At 39.4% G+C, this 19,659-nt stretch overlaps 1 protein-coding gene across 4 annotated transcripts in view; it reads left to right on the top strand.

Annotated features, from left to right (window-relative positions):
* Window positions 1-13,892, top strand: part of GOLGA4 (golgin A4) — a 106,128-nt gene extending 92,236 nt beyond the window's left edge. For 3 of the 4 annotated variants that reach the window (XM_065884681.1, XM_065884680.1, XM_065884679.1), the window contains 2 exons: window positions 3,223-3,309; window positions 10,366-10,395. In XM_065884681.1, coding sequence (XP_065740753.1) covers window positions 3,223-3,309; window positions 10,366-10,395 — 117 coding nt within the window. Of the gene's footprint in view, window positions 1-3,222; window positions 3,310-10,365; window positions 10,429-13,250 lie in introns of those variants that run through there. The other variant, XM_065884678.1, reaches the window with a different exon arrangement.
* The last annotated feature ends 5,767 nt before the right edge of the window (window positions 13,893-19,659 follow it).

Genomic DNA, 19,659 nt, shown 5'->3' with positions numbered 1-19,659 from the left:
CTACTCTGGTTTATTCGTTGAGTCTAAAGCTATCATCCCAGAGTTGTTGCTAAATAAATTATTTAGTCTTTTCTCGATCTGCAAAATGAAGAGAGTGTGACTGCCTCAGCCTGTATCTTCTGGATGTTGTGAGCCTGTGTGGGGTGAGATCCCTACAGAGTTTGAGTCCTGCAGAAAGGCCCAGCCCAGCATGAGATACGTTCTGGGGTGGTACCAGTTCAGCCAGGTCTCAGGGCTCTGCATTTCCTCCTAGGCTGTGACTTGGGAGACAGCTAGAAGGGATGCTCTTGAGGCATGGGCAGCCCCAGCTAACACATGGCTGGGAATCTGTGTTGAGGCGGCTCTCTTTATCTTCAGCATTCAGTGTGCTTTTCTGGTTACCAAGACTGAGTAGTCTTTTATTCTGCCATCACATTTTATAAGTCAATATTGAAAATTGGCAGTAGATATTCAGTATAATATACTTCATATTTATTGAGCACTTACTGTATGTGGTCCTTTGTTTATCACCATGATGGACAAGGAGATGAAAATTGACACCATCCCTAACTTTAAGGTGTTTACCACATAGTGAGAAAGTGGAGCTGTTTACTAAGCACAGTGTGATGCAGACCTCCTCATGTTTACTTGTGGGAAGGTCAAGGACATCATGGAGAAGGAGATGTATATACAGGCCTTTACAAGGGGGCAGAGATTTTGATAGATGAGCTCAGACAGGAGGAAAGCCCAGACAGTAAGTCCAAGACAGGAAATTGAGTGTGGGCTTTGGAATGACAAGTAGTCCGCTCCAACTAAAATACCAGCTCTAAGAGGTGGAAGTGACTCTGCTTAAGGCTGCAGGGTGTGGAGGGCCTGGAGTGTTCTCAGAGTTTTACCTGTAGGTTGTTGGGGGGCAGCCCTGAAGTTTTTTGTGCAGGGGTTGACAGAATCAGAGCTATTTTTAGACATTTGTTGATTTGCCTAATTTCCATACATTCACAAAGAATTTGAAATGGAGACCAGGTTGTGGTTTTAGAACAAGCCAGAGTATATTGTGGCCTTTGTGATTTGATCACCATCTGCCATTGTTTCTTGTCCAGTAGGATCTGTATGTCATCCCACCTGTCTTTCTTCATCTGCTTTTGCACACAGTGTTCCCTATTTGATGAGGCAGATGATTTTAAGACCACATACGTGATACACATTCCTATAGTACGAAGTTAAGTAAACTCCCCTTCTTTCTTCTGTCCTTGCACTTTCTTTTTCTTGGGTTTTGAGCCTCCATGCTATTTTTGATGCTTAAATTCAGCCTGTTCTCCTTTTCAATAGAAAGTGTTTCTCATTCTACCCTTTACTGACTCTCCCTAAAGAAAACATGGCAGGAGAGGCCACTTCTAAACCAGGTGGCTCATTTGAACTTTTCCTTACTTCCCAGGACCTAAGGACATTGTATGTAGACAATGTAGAGTAGACAGTCTGATTTCTTTCCCAAGATTCAGCAGAGAGCCTGGGCTTTCCATTAAAGTGTTTTCTGACAAGTCAGGGAAGAACTTTTAAGTCTTTACTAGGTAATCAACTGCACATGCTGCATCAGGGATGAATTTAGAGGTGGGTTTCCCATTAAACATTGTCTAGAAGTGTGAAGAGGCAACTAGCCACATTGGGATTTATTTTTTGTTTTGTTTTGTTTTGTTTTTGTTTTGACAGACATGTTTGTGCCTTGATGTGCACTATGCAGTTTCATAGTGAATATAAATGGGATTTTGGGTTTCTGAACTTGTTAAGCTATTGAAATTAAAGAAATGTTCCCTATAATTGTGAATCCCTGAATTTTAGATTTTTGGTACTTCCTAAAAACAGTCTTCATAGATAGTATACCAGAAACCATTTAAAATTTCCAGAGTGCTAATAAAAAGAATATTGAAATAGTTGCTATTTCATATTTCTCTTCCCATTTCATGCCACATATACGCTTGGTTTCTAGACTTCAGTTTAGCACAGAAGATTCTGTTCTATCTAGGCAATACAATTTAAAGGATGAGGAAGGAAGGAGGGCTGAAACTAAAATCTTGCTCTTTGTGGGGTTTGTGGTTGAGGAATAGTATTAGTTGATCTGCTAGTTGAAATAAGTATTAGAAATATGTAAAGTGCCTTGCCTAGGCTTAGCACATAATAAGAATTTTTTTAAATGTTAGTTCTTTTCCTTCCTGGAAATAATTATACTTTTTTTCTAATGATGTGTGTTCCTAAAATTTTAGTTAACTCTATTATGTCATCTTTTGCTCAGTGACCTTCTGTAGTCACACATTCTTCCCCGCCCTGCCATAAACACACACAGTCTTGTAACTATGAGCAAAGAATGTTAGAGTCAGCTTTCTGGTGAGCCTTCCATCCTCTGTAGCACTACAGTAAGTAGTACTACTACTAATCCTCAGGAGAGCACTAGTACCTGAATTTGTATGTAAGCACTGAACTTGTTATCCTACTTATTTCATAAGTGGTATCTTCTTTCCTCTCTGTCTCCCTCAAACCATCTCATCTTGATACAAAATAGGGAATTTCAACCTTTGAGGAGAATTTTCCACGAGCTTATGGGTGACAGTCTGACTTACGGTATATTTATTGAGATCGCACAGTTTATGATCTTGTTTGCAAGCCACCATGTGTAATGTTTTGATTCATCCTGTTTTCTACCAAACAAAACATCTTGTGTTTATTTAAAATGTAGTTTGTATTTCTATTAGGCTGATGTGCTGCATGTATTAAAAAAAATACCTATAAGCATGTTCATGTTCATGCAGTAGCCCGTGTTTATGAGATATATGATGTGATTTAGTTCAAGCTGAACTTGGGAGTCTCTAAATCTGATTGTTTAGAGCATATGTTTTGGCAATACATCACTTACTAGGTAGATTTCTACAAATAAAAAGCCTTATAAAATGAATGAGTAATAAAGTTTCATTTTAATAAGACAGAGGGCCAAGAGCATTAGAACTGTATATAGCTTCATGCTATTGTCAATACATCTTCTTAAAATAATATCAACCCAGACCTTGTGAGGGATCCTTTCAAATTGAAATTCTAGCATTGGCTGTTATTTCCTTGACCAGTACCTTCACATCATACTTCTTTGGTCGTGGCTTCCATTGAGAGCACTAAAGAATTCCACCAGCAGAACATGTCAGAATGGGGTGAGACCCATCTGCTCCACTGTCTAGTGATCGTCTCTTGTCTTTTTTGTAGACCATGGCAAAGGTTATAACCACTGTACTGAAGTTCCCTGATGATCAGACTCAGAAAATTTTGGAAAGAGAAGATGCTCGGCTCATGGTAAGCTTAAAGAATAGGCTACAGATAGAAGACAACTTTATCTCATCCGTTTACATTCTGTCTCATTTACAGAGACTTTGAGTTGGTAAGAGAAATTTAAAAGTTTTCATCTTTATTGTACTATAGCCTGAAAAATGAGAGTGAAACTACATTAAGAAAATTAAACTGAGGGCAGATCTGAATGGATGCTCTCAAGGAAAGAACAGTCTTATTTAATAGTATATATGAGGTTGACACCAGTATGTGCTATATGAGATTTCTGGAACTTGGGCTCTTTATGGGAAGGATGGAAAAGGCATTTGTTCTGGTATATCCAGTAATAATTTTTTAAACCGAATGATATCATGATGTTAGGTGTTTTGTAGATTACAATTCCTTATTCTACTTCACTTGATTTCTAAGTACAATAATTCTGATATAAGAGTTTAAGCATTTTTTGAGCTTTTGACATATACCCTGCAAGGGAAATGTAGATAACTGAATTCTTAGAAACCTTTGTGTCAAGTCAGCTGTGACTGAAATGAAACAAACACACACTTCATAAATTATGCAAAATTCCCTTTGCCTAACTTCTTTTTGTGCTGAACCAATAATACAGTAAGAAGATCCATTCTAAGCATAGTATGAAATTTGTGCTGTTTTCCTGTCTGGCCCTTAGCTGTCTCTTTCTGCTTCCTTTTCTTGTCTTGCTAATAGCCTGTAGCTCTTCCACATCTTTCCCCCAATTTCTTTACCTATTTCATGATCCCAGTACTGCTGTTTTTTTCACTCTCCTATTTAAATCAAACAAAGATCTACTCTTTAGTGATGGGTTAGCCCATGTCTGAATATCTCCAGTAAGAAGGACTAAGTCAATAAGTAATTACCCTTAAGAATTCTATCTTGGGCTTCCCTGGTGGCACAGTGGTTGAGAGTCCGCCTGCCGATGCAGGGGACACGGGTTCGTGCCCCGGTCCAGGAGGATCCCACATGCCGCGGAGCGGCTGGGCCTGTGAGCCGTGGCCGCTGAGCCTGCGCGTCCGGAGCCACAGCGGTGAGAGGCCCGCATACCGCAAAAAAAAAAAAAAAAAAAATCCTATCTTATCTCTACAGACTGTGTGTTTCTTACAAAAATTCTGGCTTATCTTGATCCCAAGTCTCCCTTTCTATTGTGGTCACCAATCTGTTCTGGTTCTAACCCATGGAACTCAACCAAGAACCCACAGATGGCCTGGATGGAGGGCTTTTACCTTCCAGGCTAAATAACCCCAGCACTTATCAGCCATCTATGAAGTTCCTCTCCTTTGACCCATTGCATGTTCTGACCTCTTTCTGGCTTCCTCTAAAGTCATCCCAGCATCCCTGACTTTTGTCCCAATACTCCATTGTATACTATATTATTTACCTATTGTATATTTTCTGGGACAGTTGCAGTTATTTTGGTTAGCCTTTGTTTTTTTTTGTGAAGCATTTCTCCATGCTATCTAGTGGTCTGAAAAATATTGTCATACCTCTGTAGTTATTTCTGGTTATAGATATTTTTGATAAAGAAGTATGTAACTATAATGTATGCCCTTCATCAGTAGAGAGAATGTTGTTTTAAATTATAGCAAAACATCCAATTCTATAATCTATAGTCCACTCAGAGTGGTTTTCCTCTTCACTGAGTAAACAACTGTGTCTTTATGAAAATAAAAATCTCCAATGCAGTTTGAGCCCGTTGACACAATTCTGTCATTATAGTCCAGTTTAAGAAAATATTTTAAAATGATGGATGTAAATAGAAAGCTTTTATTATCTTTATTCATTCTCCTGTAGCCTCTTTTTTATCTTGATGTTGGGATATAGCCAACCTCTCATCTTACTGTTGGGCTACATTTTTTCAGGATTTAGAATATAGTATAGACTCATCCTAAGTCACTGCTTTGGCAAATGTGGTAGGAAACATTCCCCCTCACCCCCCACACACACATACAGCCTTAGATTGGTTTGTCTTGAAGGAAACTAATCGAATTGATTACATGTAAATAGTGAACCATCTAAAAACCTTTTAAGGTGGATGGAAAAGTTTCTTTCTTAAGGTTTTTTTTTTTTTTTTTGTGCGGTACGCGGGCCTCTCTCTGTTGCGGCCTCTCCCGTTGCGGAGCACAGGCTCCAGACACGCAGGCTCAGCGGCCATGGCTCACGGGCCCAGCCGCTCTGCGGCGTGCGGGATCTTCCCGGACCGGGGTACAAACCCGTGTCCCCTGCATCGGCAGGCGGACTTTCAACCACTGCGCCACCAGGGAAGCCCTCTTAAGTTTAATTAAAAAGAAATCTTTGAAAAGCTTTACACTCTTCTTTTGTGAATAAAATGGTATTCGTTCTAGATAAGGATGAAGTGGTGACTGACTTCCTGAAATAATCCTTCCTTATCCCAGAGGCTGACCTGCCCAGAAAGAAAGTCCCACTCCACTACTTTTTTTTTTTCTTCTACTACTATTTTAAGCAGAGTCTCATCCATCATTATCTTTTGCTTAATGAATGAGTTCAGTTGACAGTCACCTACTTCTCTTCTGTTGGGTTGGCCAAAAAGTTTGTTTGCTTTTTTCTGTAACATCTTACTTGTTATGGCAAATGTAGGAAAATTGAAGACATGGACGATATGATTGTTGCCCTTGTGGAACCTTTAATTTTAGGGGGAAGGGGTAGCATCTTCATTCATACATGAATAAAAGATATGCTTAAGTAATGTAATTCAAATAATAAAAATAGATGCTTAGGAAAGATGAACTAAGTTATAGTGAGCATGAAGTGAGGGAGATCCCAAAGATGACTTATCAATTTGAGTCACCTTTTGTCAGCATAAAGAGATTTTTGGTACAAGATAGAGTGACTCATGATTGTTTCCTTATTTGATGGAAAATTAAGATTACTGTTGATTGAGAAAGTTGAAACATAGTCACATTTGCCTCAAGATTGCTGTCATTCATAAAATAAGTGGTAAGAATCATTGTCTTTGAACAAGCCTCCTAAAGAAATTATAACTTGTTTCATACCCCAATGAACTGTAGCTGATTAGAGCAAAACACTGCTAAGAATAGTGACTTCTCTTTTTCTATGGAAGTATCCAATAGAAAGATACCTATATGTGTAGAAAGCAGAGCTTTTTAGGGTTTTATTAAATAATTGTTTAAAAGCTATTTAGTCACATTAGTTTTAAATATATGTTCCAGATGGACCATTTCTGTAATTTGTTGTAACCGCAGCTACAGTTTCCCCTCTATTAAAAATCAACAGTACTGACTATTTTGTTATTGTAGGTTTGGGGGCTACAAAGCTGGTATAAGTAAACCAAACAAACCCCGTCATATTGCAGAGCTCCCTCCCCTGTCCGTTAGTATTTGGGATGCTTGAGAGAGTGTGGATTGCACGTTTTGCTGAGAGTGTGCAGCCACGTCAGCATTTACATTATTTAACAGGTATGAGAGGAGGAATACTTTCTAAAAACTTTGCTTTATGACCCTGATGATTATATGTTTGCTTTGTGGCATTGATCGAAAACTGTCCATGACTGCTGGTAAGGTATTTTTCAGTATGTCCCCTCTTTACCGTATCTCCCCTCTCCTTAGTGACTTTTATACTGTTTATTTGAAAAACCCCACTACAGAATACAACAGTTATTATTTAACAAGTGGTTTCAGAGTTTAACCTAATTTGAAGAATGTATTTCATAGATGAGAAACCATTATCTGTCAAGTAAGAGTAAATTATAGAGCATAAGTAAAGTCTGGTTTATTTGAGGGTCACAATGTATAGAGAAGGAATACTAGTCCTTCATTTGACAAGTCTCAGAGCCTCTGTTTCTTCACAAAAGTATGTTGGATTATTCTATCTCTAAGGTTCCTTTTCCTCTAAAGTATTAAATTAGTTATAAATTTTAAAGTTTTAGATTTCTTGCAAGTGGGAAAAAATTATCTTCTATGCAGCAGGTAGAAGTTAAAGAAAGTGCACACACAAGTCTCAGAGCCTCTGTTTCTTCACAAAGCTAACGTTATCTTGTTAGGATTGTTGGAGAACCAAAGTACGTATAGTGCCCGCGCTGGGGTTTTGTGATCACGGTGGGACTGGTGGTGGTGGTTCCTGAGCCACATGTAGTGATGAGTAGAACAAGTCTTTCCTAGAAGGTGAGACTTGGAAAGGTTAACCAATAATGTGTGTAAGATAAACCATGAAAGACCTCACTACAACAGTCAGGTCACTTTATAGGAATGAAACGAGCTCAAAACATGTCCCATCTCCCGTTTCAGAACCTCTGAGTGCCACCACATGCAGCTTTGCTTGGTGAGAGCTAGCCCTCAACAGCTCAGCCCCTGTGTAACTTTGAGCAAACCTTTTGCCTATTTCTGGCCCTTATTGCTAAAACAAGTATGTTGGATTAGTCTATCTCTAAGGTTTCTTTTCCTCTAAAGTATTAAGTTAGTGGTAAATTTTAAAGTTTTAGATTTCATTCAAGTGGGAAAAAATTGTCTTACATGCAGCAGGCAGAAGTTACAGAAAGTGCACATACCAAATGCACATATCTTTGTGTTCCCTAGAGCAGCCTCTTCCCGCCTCTCAGTTTTTAGCTTATTGTGCCTGATTTGTGATGGTTTAGGTAGTGTAAATGGCAAGAGTAGACTGGATGTTTGAGTTTCAGGGTGGGAGCAAGAGTGAATATGAAAGTCTTTTTTTTTTTTTTTAATTAATTTTATTTATTTTTGGCTATGTGGGGTCTTTGTTGCTGCACGCGGGCTTTCTCTGGTTTTGGCGAGCGGGGAGGGGGCTACTCTTTGTTGCGGTGCATGGGCTTCTCATTGCAGTGGCTTCTTTTGTTGTGGAGCACGAGCTCTAGGCACACAGGCTTCAGTAGTTGCGGCATGTGGGCTCAGCAGTTGTGGCACTCGGGCTCTAGAACGCAGGCTCAGTAGTCGTGGCACACGAGCTTAGTTGCTCCGGGGCATGTGGGATCTTCCTGGAACAGGGCTCGAACCCGTGTTCCCTGCATTGGCAGGCAGATTCTTAACCACCGCGCCACCAGGGAAGTCCCAATACGGAAGTCTTTAGCTTGTCTAATTGAATAAGACTGCCCTGGAAGTACACCATCAGACTTTTTTTTTTTTTTAAAGAGAGTGTTATTTATTTAGGATAATTACAGTAAGAAAGTTTATTTTAATCAGGTGCTAAATCATCTCTTGGAATTGAGAGGTTCTTTTGTTATATAGAAATCTCTTTTAAAATGTGTTTCTAGGAATATAGTTTTCTCTTTAGAATGTTAGCAAACTTAATGACACGTTTAAACTGGATGGCTATTTTCTTGATGACTCCATTAAAAGAAAATTGTTCTATTCTGATGAGAAAGATTAGGCATGTTTTCATTTCTCATCCACTCTAGTCATTTTTAAAGATTGATCTTCTGTTGACTTTGTTATTGCTTTGCTTTCATGCTGATCCTTTGTGTTGTGTCAAGTTCTTGACCAGTCTTTACTCTAGACCAGTCTTGTACTTAAGTTAATGTTTCTGACTTCTCTCCTTTTGGCTGAAATTTTAAAAATCTCTTCCAGATTAATAAAATTGTCAGAACTTTTCAGCACTGTTAGGTATAAAAGTTCTCCATTCTAGTTGAGGTTTACCTTTCCGTTTGCGTGGTCTCAGTAGATGCATGCAAGGTGGATTCAAGAAACAAACGCACATAAAAATGATGCATAGTGAAAAACACTGCACGTGTAAAACATATATTTGTTATCTTAAAAGTGGTTTCACCTCTTGATATTGTTAGAATTACATGATATGTGATCATTGCGAAAAAACATTGCAAACAGTTCAGAAACATTACATAGAAGGGGAGATCTTCATGATTTTCAGCCTCCCAGCTGTCTCCACCTTGCCAAGGTCATGTTTGCTAATGGTGTGGTGAACACCCCCCAGCTTTATAATTATGTATTTATAATTATTCCTTTATCATTTAAGTATTTTATTTTATAAAAATGAGAGTATGCAATGGCTTGCTTTTTTCACTTATTTTTATATAATTCCACCTCATTACAAACTGATTTACCTTATTCTTTGATTGGTTGATTATATGGATGTCCTACAGCTGAGTTCATCAATTTCCTATCCATGGACACTTAGATTATTTCAGTTTTTCAGTACTTAACAAGCATAGACACAGGGAGCATACATATATTTCACATGCTTTTGCCAGTTTTCCAATAGGATGTTAGCCTTATTGTGTTGTGTGTTGCAGATATTTTCTACTTTGTCTTTTGATCTTGCTGTTCCTTACTAACTGTACATTAAATATAAAAGATAAATAAAATGATGCTTCTGAGGTTGGTTACACTAAGAATAGACTCAGATTTTATAAACAACTGTTTTTGCTGATGCTGTTTTAAAGCAAATCAGGAAGCTAATTAATAATCTTGGTTTATGACCATGTTAAATAGGACATAGAATTTATTTAAGGAGGTTGCTATAGTAAAAGTGTGTTTGCAGATATTGGGTCCCCTTGAATAGAAACTGTGGTTTGGGTTATCATTCCTGAAACCATTCCTGATATACTGTTGATATGCAAGAGTTATTCATTGATAAAATTGACATATTTTAGGAATGATGATTCAACATATAGATACACTATATTCACATTCATCAACATTTCCCCCCAGATTTTTGGTGGTAAATTGAAATTATGTAAATCAAATTGTAATGTGTGCTTTAATGGAATTATGAAAGAAATCCTTTTATAAATTAAATAATCATGACTTAATTATGTCTAGCATATAAATATGTACGTAAGGTGTAAAGTACATCTTTAATTGTGTTGTTTAAACTTTTAAATTAAAGTTCCAAGTAAAATCTCCACTACATAGTGTTATATTTACTTAGGATGGAAGGGAGCTATTACAGATTCCTAAGCCTATCCTCCCTTGATTTGGGGAGATGTGAGAAAAATTTAAGTACATTCTGTCTAATCCTTTGAAGTTCATATACACATATAATCTCTGTGTTATGTTGTCTTAAAACTAATCCAATAAGCTTTTTTTCTTCCTGGCTTTGTAGTATACTTCACCTCGCAGTGGTATCTTCTGAGTAAACCGTCAGTCTGTGCTTAGTTAGCATGTGGTGAGTGAAGAATAATATGTCTTTTGTCTTTTCTGCAAAAATTAAATGTATTGCATGATACTAACCATTATGCTGGAGTTCTTTTGCTCTTTTGTTTAATGAAAATATGATTATGCTATGGGTTAATATAGGGATTTTCTGTTAATTTTGCTTTATAGATTAATAATATATAGATTAATAATCACCACCAGTAAATGTTACATAATTCTAGGAAATTTTAGTTCTTCCAACAGTAGTTGAAAGTTTCAGAATTGGTCTTTGAAATTTTGCTAAAGAATCCAAAAAAATCTTTATGTATTTTACATTCCTTTTTGTTTTTTATTTCTCAAGAATGGTCTTTGAAGTTAATAAAGATTATGAGAGAAAAAAGAAAAATCGTTTTCTAGATAAAAGTGATGTATTTCACGAATCCAGAATGTAAAATATTGTAAAACCTTCTTAGAGTCAAGGCTAATCTGAAATAATGAGCACTAGTAAAATTGGTTTTAAAATAAATGGCAGTTTTGTTATTTCCTGGGATCATGCAGTATGACGAAGTAGCACATTTGTCCTGAGGAGGAGACCCTTAGGCAGCCTGCTCTAATTGAATGTGGCTGTTTTTAATTAACATATTATTACAATGAGGGGGAGGCATCTAAAAAGTTTGGACACAGTTGGCTGTCCTCACATTTAAACACCCCTCCCATCACCTCCACATATTATCCATGCTGTTAGTGTGATTTAGCACCCCTAAAAATTTAGGGTACGTCTTTACCTCAAACTTTGCAAGAATTTTCACAAGTGACAAATAAGCAGGATCACAATCTGTAGAACTTAATTATAATTAAATTAAAGGTTCTCTGATTATTAAGCTAGTGTTCAACTAACAGTATCAAGTTTTAAAATGTTAATATATACCATTTTTTTAACGTTTTTGCTTTAAATATCCTTTCTGCCTACATTTGAATCTCATTTTTATTTTTAATGTCAGTTGCCTTAGTGATTATCTAAAACTGTCATTAGTCTTGTAAATCCCAAATCTAATTCAATAAGTCGTAACATTTACCTTTGTTTATAATATTACAAATACTGTATCATGCTTGTTATTGCATTTAAATAGTATCATTTATCACTTGAAAGGTATACTCTGTAGCATTTCCGTTGATTGTCTCCTCAGCTTTTAGTTTGAAAAATTTCAAACAAGATTTGTAAAAATAGTGCAATGAACATCCATATACCCTCCACCTACATTTACCAGTTATCAACATTTTGCCAAATTTTCTCACTTGTTCTCACTCTTGCTTTCTCTCCATATGTATTTTTCCCTCTGTGACGTTTGACAGTTGCTTGCAAAAATGGTGCTTGCAAGCATTTGACAGTTACTTGCAAACATAAACTAAATACTTTACCAAGTATCTTTAAGAACAAGGGCCTTTTCCTACATACAATACAGTTACGACTCTCAGGAAATCTAATATTAACACAATGCTCTTATCTAATATATAGTAAATATCCACATTTTCCCATTTTTCCAAATAATGTCTCATAATTTTTAAAATTCCAGGATACATTGAAAGATTGCACATCGCATTTTGTCGTCATGTTCTTCAGGTTTCTTTTGAACTAGAAAAGTTCTCCCAGCCTTTTTTGGGTCTCTCATGACATTGACATTGTGCAGCATTATTGAATCATGCGTGAACTCCTTTTCCTGCAACAGTGCAAGCTAACGTTTGAAAGTAATAACTGACAAAGGGTTTTAAATGTCATAGGAGATCTTTTTCTTATCTTCTCTACGTATCTAGGACTAACATGAGTGTTGAACAAGTTTTATAAATAGTAAACTCTTGGAGATAGATCACGAGTGGTGGATTATATTGTTCATTTACAAGTTGAGAAGACCTTGATACTCTCTGTAGAACTAAAATATATTTGAAAAGTTTGTCTCTATTACCTAATCTTTTTTGGTGTTTTATTTTTATGCATTTTTAACCTCATACTTGATTTGACCACTGGCTTTTAGCATCTTAATTAGAGAAACCTTTTTAGGAAGTTTTAGCATCATGTTTCATAGCAGCTTATGGTTTTAAAATTAAGTTTGTTAATTTCACGAGGCATACATAGCTTTTTCACACCAAAATGCTGTTATCCTCTGCCACCATGCCTGGCATCCTGGCAGAACTGCAATATGTAGAAAAATCATTACATTAGGGAAAAAGGAAGAAACTTTTGTCCTCTTAAATCCAGTCTGCGTTCTTGTGAGATTCTGCCATGTCAGCACGTTTACTCCTGGCTTTCTCCAGTCATGACCTGGTAGCCTTCAATATGTGCTGAAAGGTTGCAGTTCCAGATTTCACTTAAAAACACTGCTTTCCAGGACTGCTGACTAAAAGGTCATTCCAAGAACAGTAATTTTTAGAAGATTCCTTTAGGATTTAATACTTAGAATATTTCTGCTTCAGTCCTCAGACCATAGAACATAATCTTGATATAATTTTACTTTAACTTGAAAAAATAACTCTCACGAAAGTTAGCTTTAAAAGGTTTTTCTTTCTCCCTCCCTCCCTCCCTCCCTCCCTCCTTCCTTCCTTTCTTTTTAAATTTTTATTGGAGTATAGTTGCTTTACAATGTTGTGTTAGTTTCAGGTATACAGCAAAGTGAATCAGTTACACAGATACATATATCCCCTCTTTTTCAGATTTCCTTCCCATTTAGGTCACTACAGAGCATTGAGTAGAGCTCCCTGTGGTATACAGTACGTTCTTGTTAGGTATCTATTTTATACATAGTAGTATACATATGTCATTTTCTTTCTTTCTTTATCCTAACCCTTTTTCTTTTCCAGTCATGGCTCCGGCCTTCATCTTGAAGAAGTGGGGAGAGTGATGCTGGGCAGGCCTGAAAAACTGTGCACGTTTGCTGTTCTTAGAGAACGAAGCTGTTATTCAGGGCCCCTCATGTAGCCAGAAGACCAAGAAAAATCTGACATTGGCTACAGAAAGATTGCAGACTACCTTTAAAATAGATTATATCAGTGGAGAAACGGTGATAGTTTTTTGGGGGGGGGATTCTTCAGTTTTTCTGTTGGGAAGAGTTTTGTGTTGTTTAAAAGATACTTTGAATAACTTAACCTGATTTATGGGCTCATTTAATGTTCCTTTCTTCCATTCTTTTTGTCCCTCTTTTTAAAGAACTGCTTGCCTTTCCTATTTATTTTTAGGGTGATTTTTTTAAAAGACTTGTGCAATACATTTTGAGGTGGAACTTAGTGGACTTTTTCCTGATATATTAGAGCATTTAATTGACTATTTTATCCAGATTGATTTGTTGAATATTTGCTAAAGACTAGTTCTTTAAGCTATGACATATGATAAATCCAAATGGCAGTACCTCATTGTTTACTTAGCTTTTGTACTTATATTTTTCAGAGGAGAAAATACTACTGTAAATTGTAAATAGTCAATACATAACTGTATCGTATGCAAATCTGTGACTGTTGGCAATGTCATCTCAGAAGAACAGATAAATAAAGTTTATTTACTATATAAAATGTGCTTATTGTGTTTTTTTCCTAAATTGAAATCTATTTCAAAATAGTTAAGAATTTATGTTGTATCTGGGTGAATATAATGAGGAACTATTTGTCAAGAGAGCTGAATGGCTAAGCATTTGGAATTTTTTTTTTTTTTTTTTTTTCGGTATGTGGGCCTCTCACTGTTGTGGCCTCTCCCATTGCAGAGCACAGGCTCCGGACGCGCAGGCTCAGCGGCCATGGCTCACGGGCCCAGCCGCTCCGCGGCATGTGGGATCTTCCCAGACAGGGGCACGAACCCGTGTCCCCTGCATCGGCAGGCGGACTCTCAACCACTGCGCCACCAGGGAAGCCCCTTGTGAAAACATTTTTAATTGCCTAATATTTTACCCTCAATATTCCATCATTTAACGCCATGTTCTCTACTGTTGAACATTTAGGTTGTGTGTAATTAGTCACTTTCATTCAGTACTCCATGACGGTCTTGCTATTCATATTGTAAGCACACTGGAAAGAACAATCCAGGACCAACCTGTCTTTTTCTCAACAGCCTTTGGTTGCCAAACACGGACACACTTCAGAAGACTGTGTGCCAGGTTTGTCTGGCACCCTTTCCCCAAACATTCCAAAGATGTGACGCATGGGTGAGCATTCAGAGTCAGTACACTCTTAGAACACTACGTTTCAAAGCTGGGCTTCACCCATATTTGGTTAAAGTGTTAAAGCTGCATTGAAATAGCTATGCCTGAAGCATACTCTCCGTGGTGGCAGTGTGGGGGCGGGTGAGGGTGCAGGCAAGGCTGGGACATTCTTTCCATCCTCCGGCCATTGTAATAATAATTTCCTGGTGCCTTCCTTTGGGATCCTCTTTAGTCAGGCTTTGTTGTTTGTTATGTTCTTCAGAAGTGTCCAAATGCCAAACATGTGTGAACATATGACACTTAGTAAACAATATGGCCATTTAAAATTTTACTCTGACGATTAAATGCAGTTAAAATGCAGCTATGGGTACATCTCTTATAATTTTCCAATTGCTTATTCCCCTGCTGCAGGAGGGCTGCTTCTTGCTTACCTCACACCCAGATTGGGCTGCCCTCCCCTTTTAAATGGGGAATGTGTAGTGTGTTTCCATGTCTGTCATTTCTCTTTCCACTACTGTGTGTTGGGAGTGAGTAGGACATATCATTTGTCTTTTTCATTCCAGGTTTCCAAGAAAAGTTAACTCAGGATCCAGTGTGGCTCATGAGATCCTGGACATTATGTCTGATGCTATGATTGGGTGAGACTTTTGGGAAGTCTTTGGGAGCATTAATTAATGTAGTTTATGGGCAGCCAGGAAGGAAATGAATCCTTATGACCCAGTGAGCAGATTGTGGTAGATTGGATTGTTGTTTCCAATTCTTCTCTCCCTCCCTATATTTGGGTTATGCATCCACATACTTCGTTATCTGACTTTGAAGTACGTACTGTTGTAGTGGGTGGAAATACATTTCTCCACCAACACTGAGATTGGCTGTGTGACTTTAGTCAATGAGTTTTGAGTGGACATGACTTTGCCACATCTGAGCAGCAGTTTTAAGAGCCCTTGCGTAGTTCAGCTATTGCTGCTTTATCACTGCCATGAGACTGAGTTAATGGGTTCTCCCTTAGCTTGGACCCTGGGATAGTGTCATATTGACCAGACGTGTAACAGAGTGAGAAATTATTATTATTATAAGCCACTGAGATTTGGGGATCGTTTGTTACTGTAGCATAACTTAGTGAAAACTGACACATGCGAAAAAAAATATTTTTTCAGGATAAAGTGATGTCTTTAGTTTTTAGAAGTTTGACTATGTAGTGTCTTGATGTGGATTTCTTTAGGTTTATCTTAGGGTTTGCCCAGCTTCTTGAGTCTACAGGTTTATGTCTTTTGCCAAATTTGGGAACTTTTCAGCCATTATTTCTTTCCTTTTTTTTTTTTGGTTTTTTAAAAGTATTTATTTATTTATTTATTTATGGCTGTGTCGGGTCTTAGTTGCGGTATGTGGGCTCTTCGTCACGGCATGCTGGCTTCTCTCTAGTTGGCTGGCTTCTCTCTAGTTGTGACGTGCAGGCTTCTCTTTAGTTGTGGTGTGTGGGCTCCGTAGTTGTGGCACACGGGCTCAGTAGTTGTGGCATGCGGACTTAGTTGCTCCGCAGCATGTGGGATCTTAGTTCCCCGACCAGGGATTGAACCCACGTCACCTGCATTGGAGGACGGATTCTTAACCACTGGACCACCAGGGAAGTCCCCAGTCATTATTTCTTTGAGTATTTTTTTAGCCCTACCCTCTTTCTCCTCTCCCTGCTCTCCTTCTGGGACTCCAATGACATGTTAGATCCTTTGTTATAGTCCCACAAGTCCCTGAGGCTCTGTTCATTTTTTTTTCTCCAGTCTAATTTCTCTCTGTTGTTCAGATTGAGTAATTTCTCTTGTTCTGTTTTCAAGTTCACTGACTCTTTTCTCTGTCCCCTCCATTCTGCTGTTGAACCTGTCCATTGAGTTTTTAATTTCCGTCACTGTATTTTTCAGTTCTAAAATTCCCACTTGGGTCTTAATATCTTCCATTTCTTTGCAGAGATATTCTGTTTCTTTGGTGAGACCTTGTTTTCTCATTTATTTCAAGCATGTTTGTACTGCTCATTGAAGAATATGTATGCTGGCTGCTTTAAAGTCTTTGTCCGATAAAGGATGGGATAGAAATCCAGATTCTCTACTAGGCCTTCATTGACACCCAAGGTGGGGAGGGTCTCCTCATCACTGCTGGGTGGGGATGTAGAGTTAACAGTTGCCCACTAGACCTCCACTGAACCATGGGAGGGGTGGTAGGGAGGGAGGCCTCTTTACCTTTGGGTGGTAGTGAAAGTCCACTCTCCCCTGGACCTCCTCTCCCTCTACCCCAGCAGGAAAGGGGAGGGGACCTAGTTGCTGCTGGTGGGGGTGGAAGTCCAGGCTTCCCATATGGTCTCCACTGACATCATGGGGATGGGTGGGATTGGGAGGTCTCATTGCTACCCACCAGGGATGAAAGTCCCTGCTTCCTGCTCAGCCTTCTCTGACATCACCCTGCATGAGTTTTGGGTCCTTCCTTATAGCTTGGCAGTTGTTAGAGGTCTAGGCTCCCCACTGGGCCTTTGCTGACAGGGTTGGGAGGGGAGTCACACTGTTTTTTGCCGGAGGTTTTTTTTTGGTTTGTGGCTGGAGTGGAGCCGTGGTTGTCTAAAAGCTTTGTGTCTTGCTAGGCTGCCCCTTTCCTGGTTCTTTGCTACCGGTTTCCAGGTAGCCAGTTTCTTCAGGTCCAAGTCTGCTGTATATGAGGCAGAGAAAGCCTCGGTAACTCATGGCATGTCACTCCTCAGGTCCCAAGCGTCCTGGCCAGTCTGCCTCCTCCTCTTCACCTTTCAGAGTCTTCTTAGATTTGTTTTATATACAGTGTCCAGGGTTTTCAGTTGTACTTGGGAGGACTAGGGAGAAGTATGTCTACCCCATCCTCCGAGAAGCAGGTCTCCTATGCACTGTGATTATATTTAGTATATATTTATTACATATTCCAGATACACACTTTTTTAATTAATTAATTTAGTTATTTATTTTTGGCTGATTTGGATCTTTGTTGCTGCGCGTGGGCTTTCTCTAGTTGCGGCGAGCGGGCGCTACTCTTGGTTGTGGTGCGCGGGCTTCTCATTGCGGTGGCTTCTCGTTGCGGAGCACGCACTTTAGGCACGTGGACTTCAGTAGTCGTGGCTCGCGGGCTCTAGAGTGCAGGCTCAGTAGTTGTGGCACGTGGGCTCAGGTGGTGTGGCTCGCAGGCTCAGCAGCCATGGCGCTCTGGCTTAGTTGCTCCATGGTATGTGGGATCTTCCTGGACCAGGGCTCAAACCCATGTCCCCTGCATTGGCAGGCCGATCCACTGTACCACCAGGGAAGCCCAGATACACATATTTTTAATAAATATAAACTAGAAGCATATACAGTTAATTCACAATAGTGGTCATAATGGTCTTCCCTGGTCACCTCCACCCAATCTGTATTCCACATCCTCCTTTAGTTTTTTTTATGGCATCAAGTATTGCCTACCCTCAGTAAAAATTGTTGTTTTCTTTGTACTAGAATGAAAGCTCCAAGAGGCCAGGCAAATTGTGTCTTGTCCATGGTTGTGTCCTTACGACCTAGCATATGTAGTAAGCACACAATAAGCATGTACCGAATATAAATGAATGAATGGATGGACAAGTGAATTAAGAAAGAAGAGAAAGTGTACCCCAGTACCTTCTTTGTAATTAAAAACAAAAAAATTTTTTAAGACTGGGAAAATTTTTAAAGACTTCTTTCTCTCTTGAGGCATATGGGAACACAAGGGAACAAGAGGAACCGAATTATGGGCAGAACCTGGACTTTGTTTAATTTGCTTTATAAGTCAGTTAGTTACAAATATTAATATTTTAAGGAACCAATTACTTGTAACACATCACAACTGATCAGGATACACCAGCAGAAATGAGTACAACTGGAAAGAATCGCTTCCCTGTTTTCTTTTTCTTTCTTTTTTTGGAGGGGCGGGGGCCACACTGTGCAGCATGCAGGATCTAGTTCCCTGACCAGGGATCAAACCCACGTCCCCTGCATTGGAAGCAGGGAGTGTTAACCGCTGGACCACCAGGGAAGTCCCCGACCTTCCCTGTTTTCACTCCTACTTTCCTAGATGTGTTTTTCTTTTGGGATTGAGCCATGTTGGATTTGAAGATTAGTTTAGGCCCAGGGAAAGAATCTGTCCAAAGAGCTTAATTTCCCCTAATCTCTTGGGGAGGTGACATTGCATGCTGGTTATGAGTGCAGGCTCTGGGGCCAGCCTGCCAGGCTTCGAGTCCTGGCTTGGCCATTTACTCACCATGCCAGGGATCTGAGATGGGCTGGGACCTGGGACCCTGTGCTGCAGTGCTTGTACCTGGACAAACTCTCCTGGAGCAACAGAATACAAGAAACTATAAGGGACTAAAAAAAACTGTGTGCATGAGCAGCTGGGGCAAACTATGAACAATGTGATACAGAAAGACCAAAACCCAACTGCCCCTTCTGAAGTGCCGGGAGCAAAAGCAGGGTACTTGCACATGCCCCCTGTGCACAGTGCCACCGAGAGGATGAGCAGATCACCTAAGCCACCCCTCCGGCCCAGCCCACCAGTCTGCCCCTATCCTCACCCTATTTAAGGGGCCAGCCCCCTTTGTGAGCAAGGGCAACTTATTACTTGCTTTCGCTCCCTTATGCTGCAGCACGAGTCCCAATAGAGCCTTGCCTGAAATTCTCATCTGGCCTCATCAATTTCTACTGATTAAACGCATCCAAGGACCCTGGTTGGTAACAAAGGTACAGATGCAAGAGCAGAAATGGCAACCTGCAAGCCCTTTTGGAAGCTTCTGCTTATATCACAACCTAAGCCAAACTCAGAATTTAGGGGTGGGGAAAATCACACCAACTCTTGAAAGGAGGATTCAAAAGGTCACTTTGTAAGGGTGTGACTGCAGTGAGGGTGTGAAGATTTGGGGCCCTTAATGCGAACAATTTATCAAAATACTTATCAACTCAGTACGGCCACTACCAATCAGTTGAGTTCATACAGTGCATCAGACCTGTTTGCCGTCACAGCTGTAAGTTTCCCTGACGGCGGTGCTTCAGGGAACCCGGTAGGGGCAGGGGCGGGAC

The sequence above is a fragment of the Phocoena phocoena genome, chromosome 10, assembly GCF_963924675.1.
Source record: "Phocoena phocoena chromosome 10, mPhoPho1.1, whole genome shotgun sequence".
In the NCBI taxonomy this organism is placed as follows: domain Eukaryota; kingdom Metazoa; phylum Chordata; class Mammalia; order Artiodactyla; family Phocoenidae; genus Phocoena; species Phocoena phocoena.
This window is presented reverse-complemented; position numbering and strand designations above follow the sequence as displayed.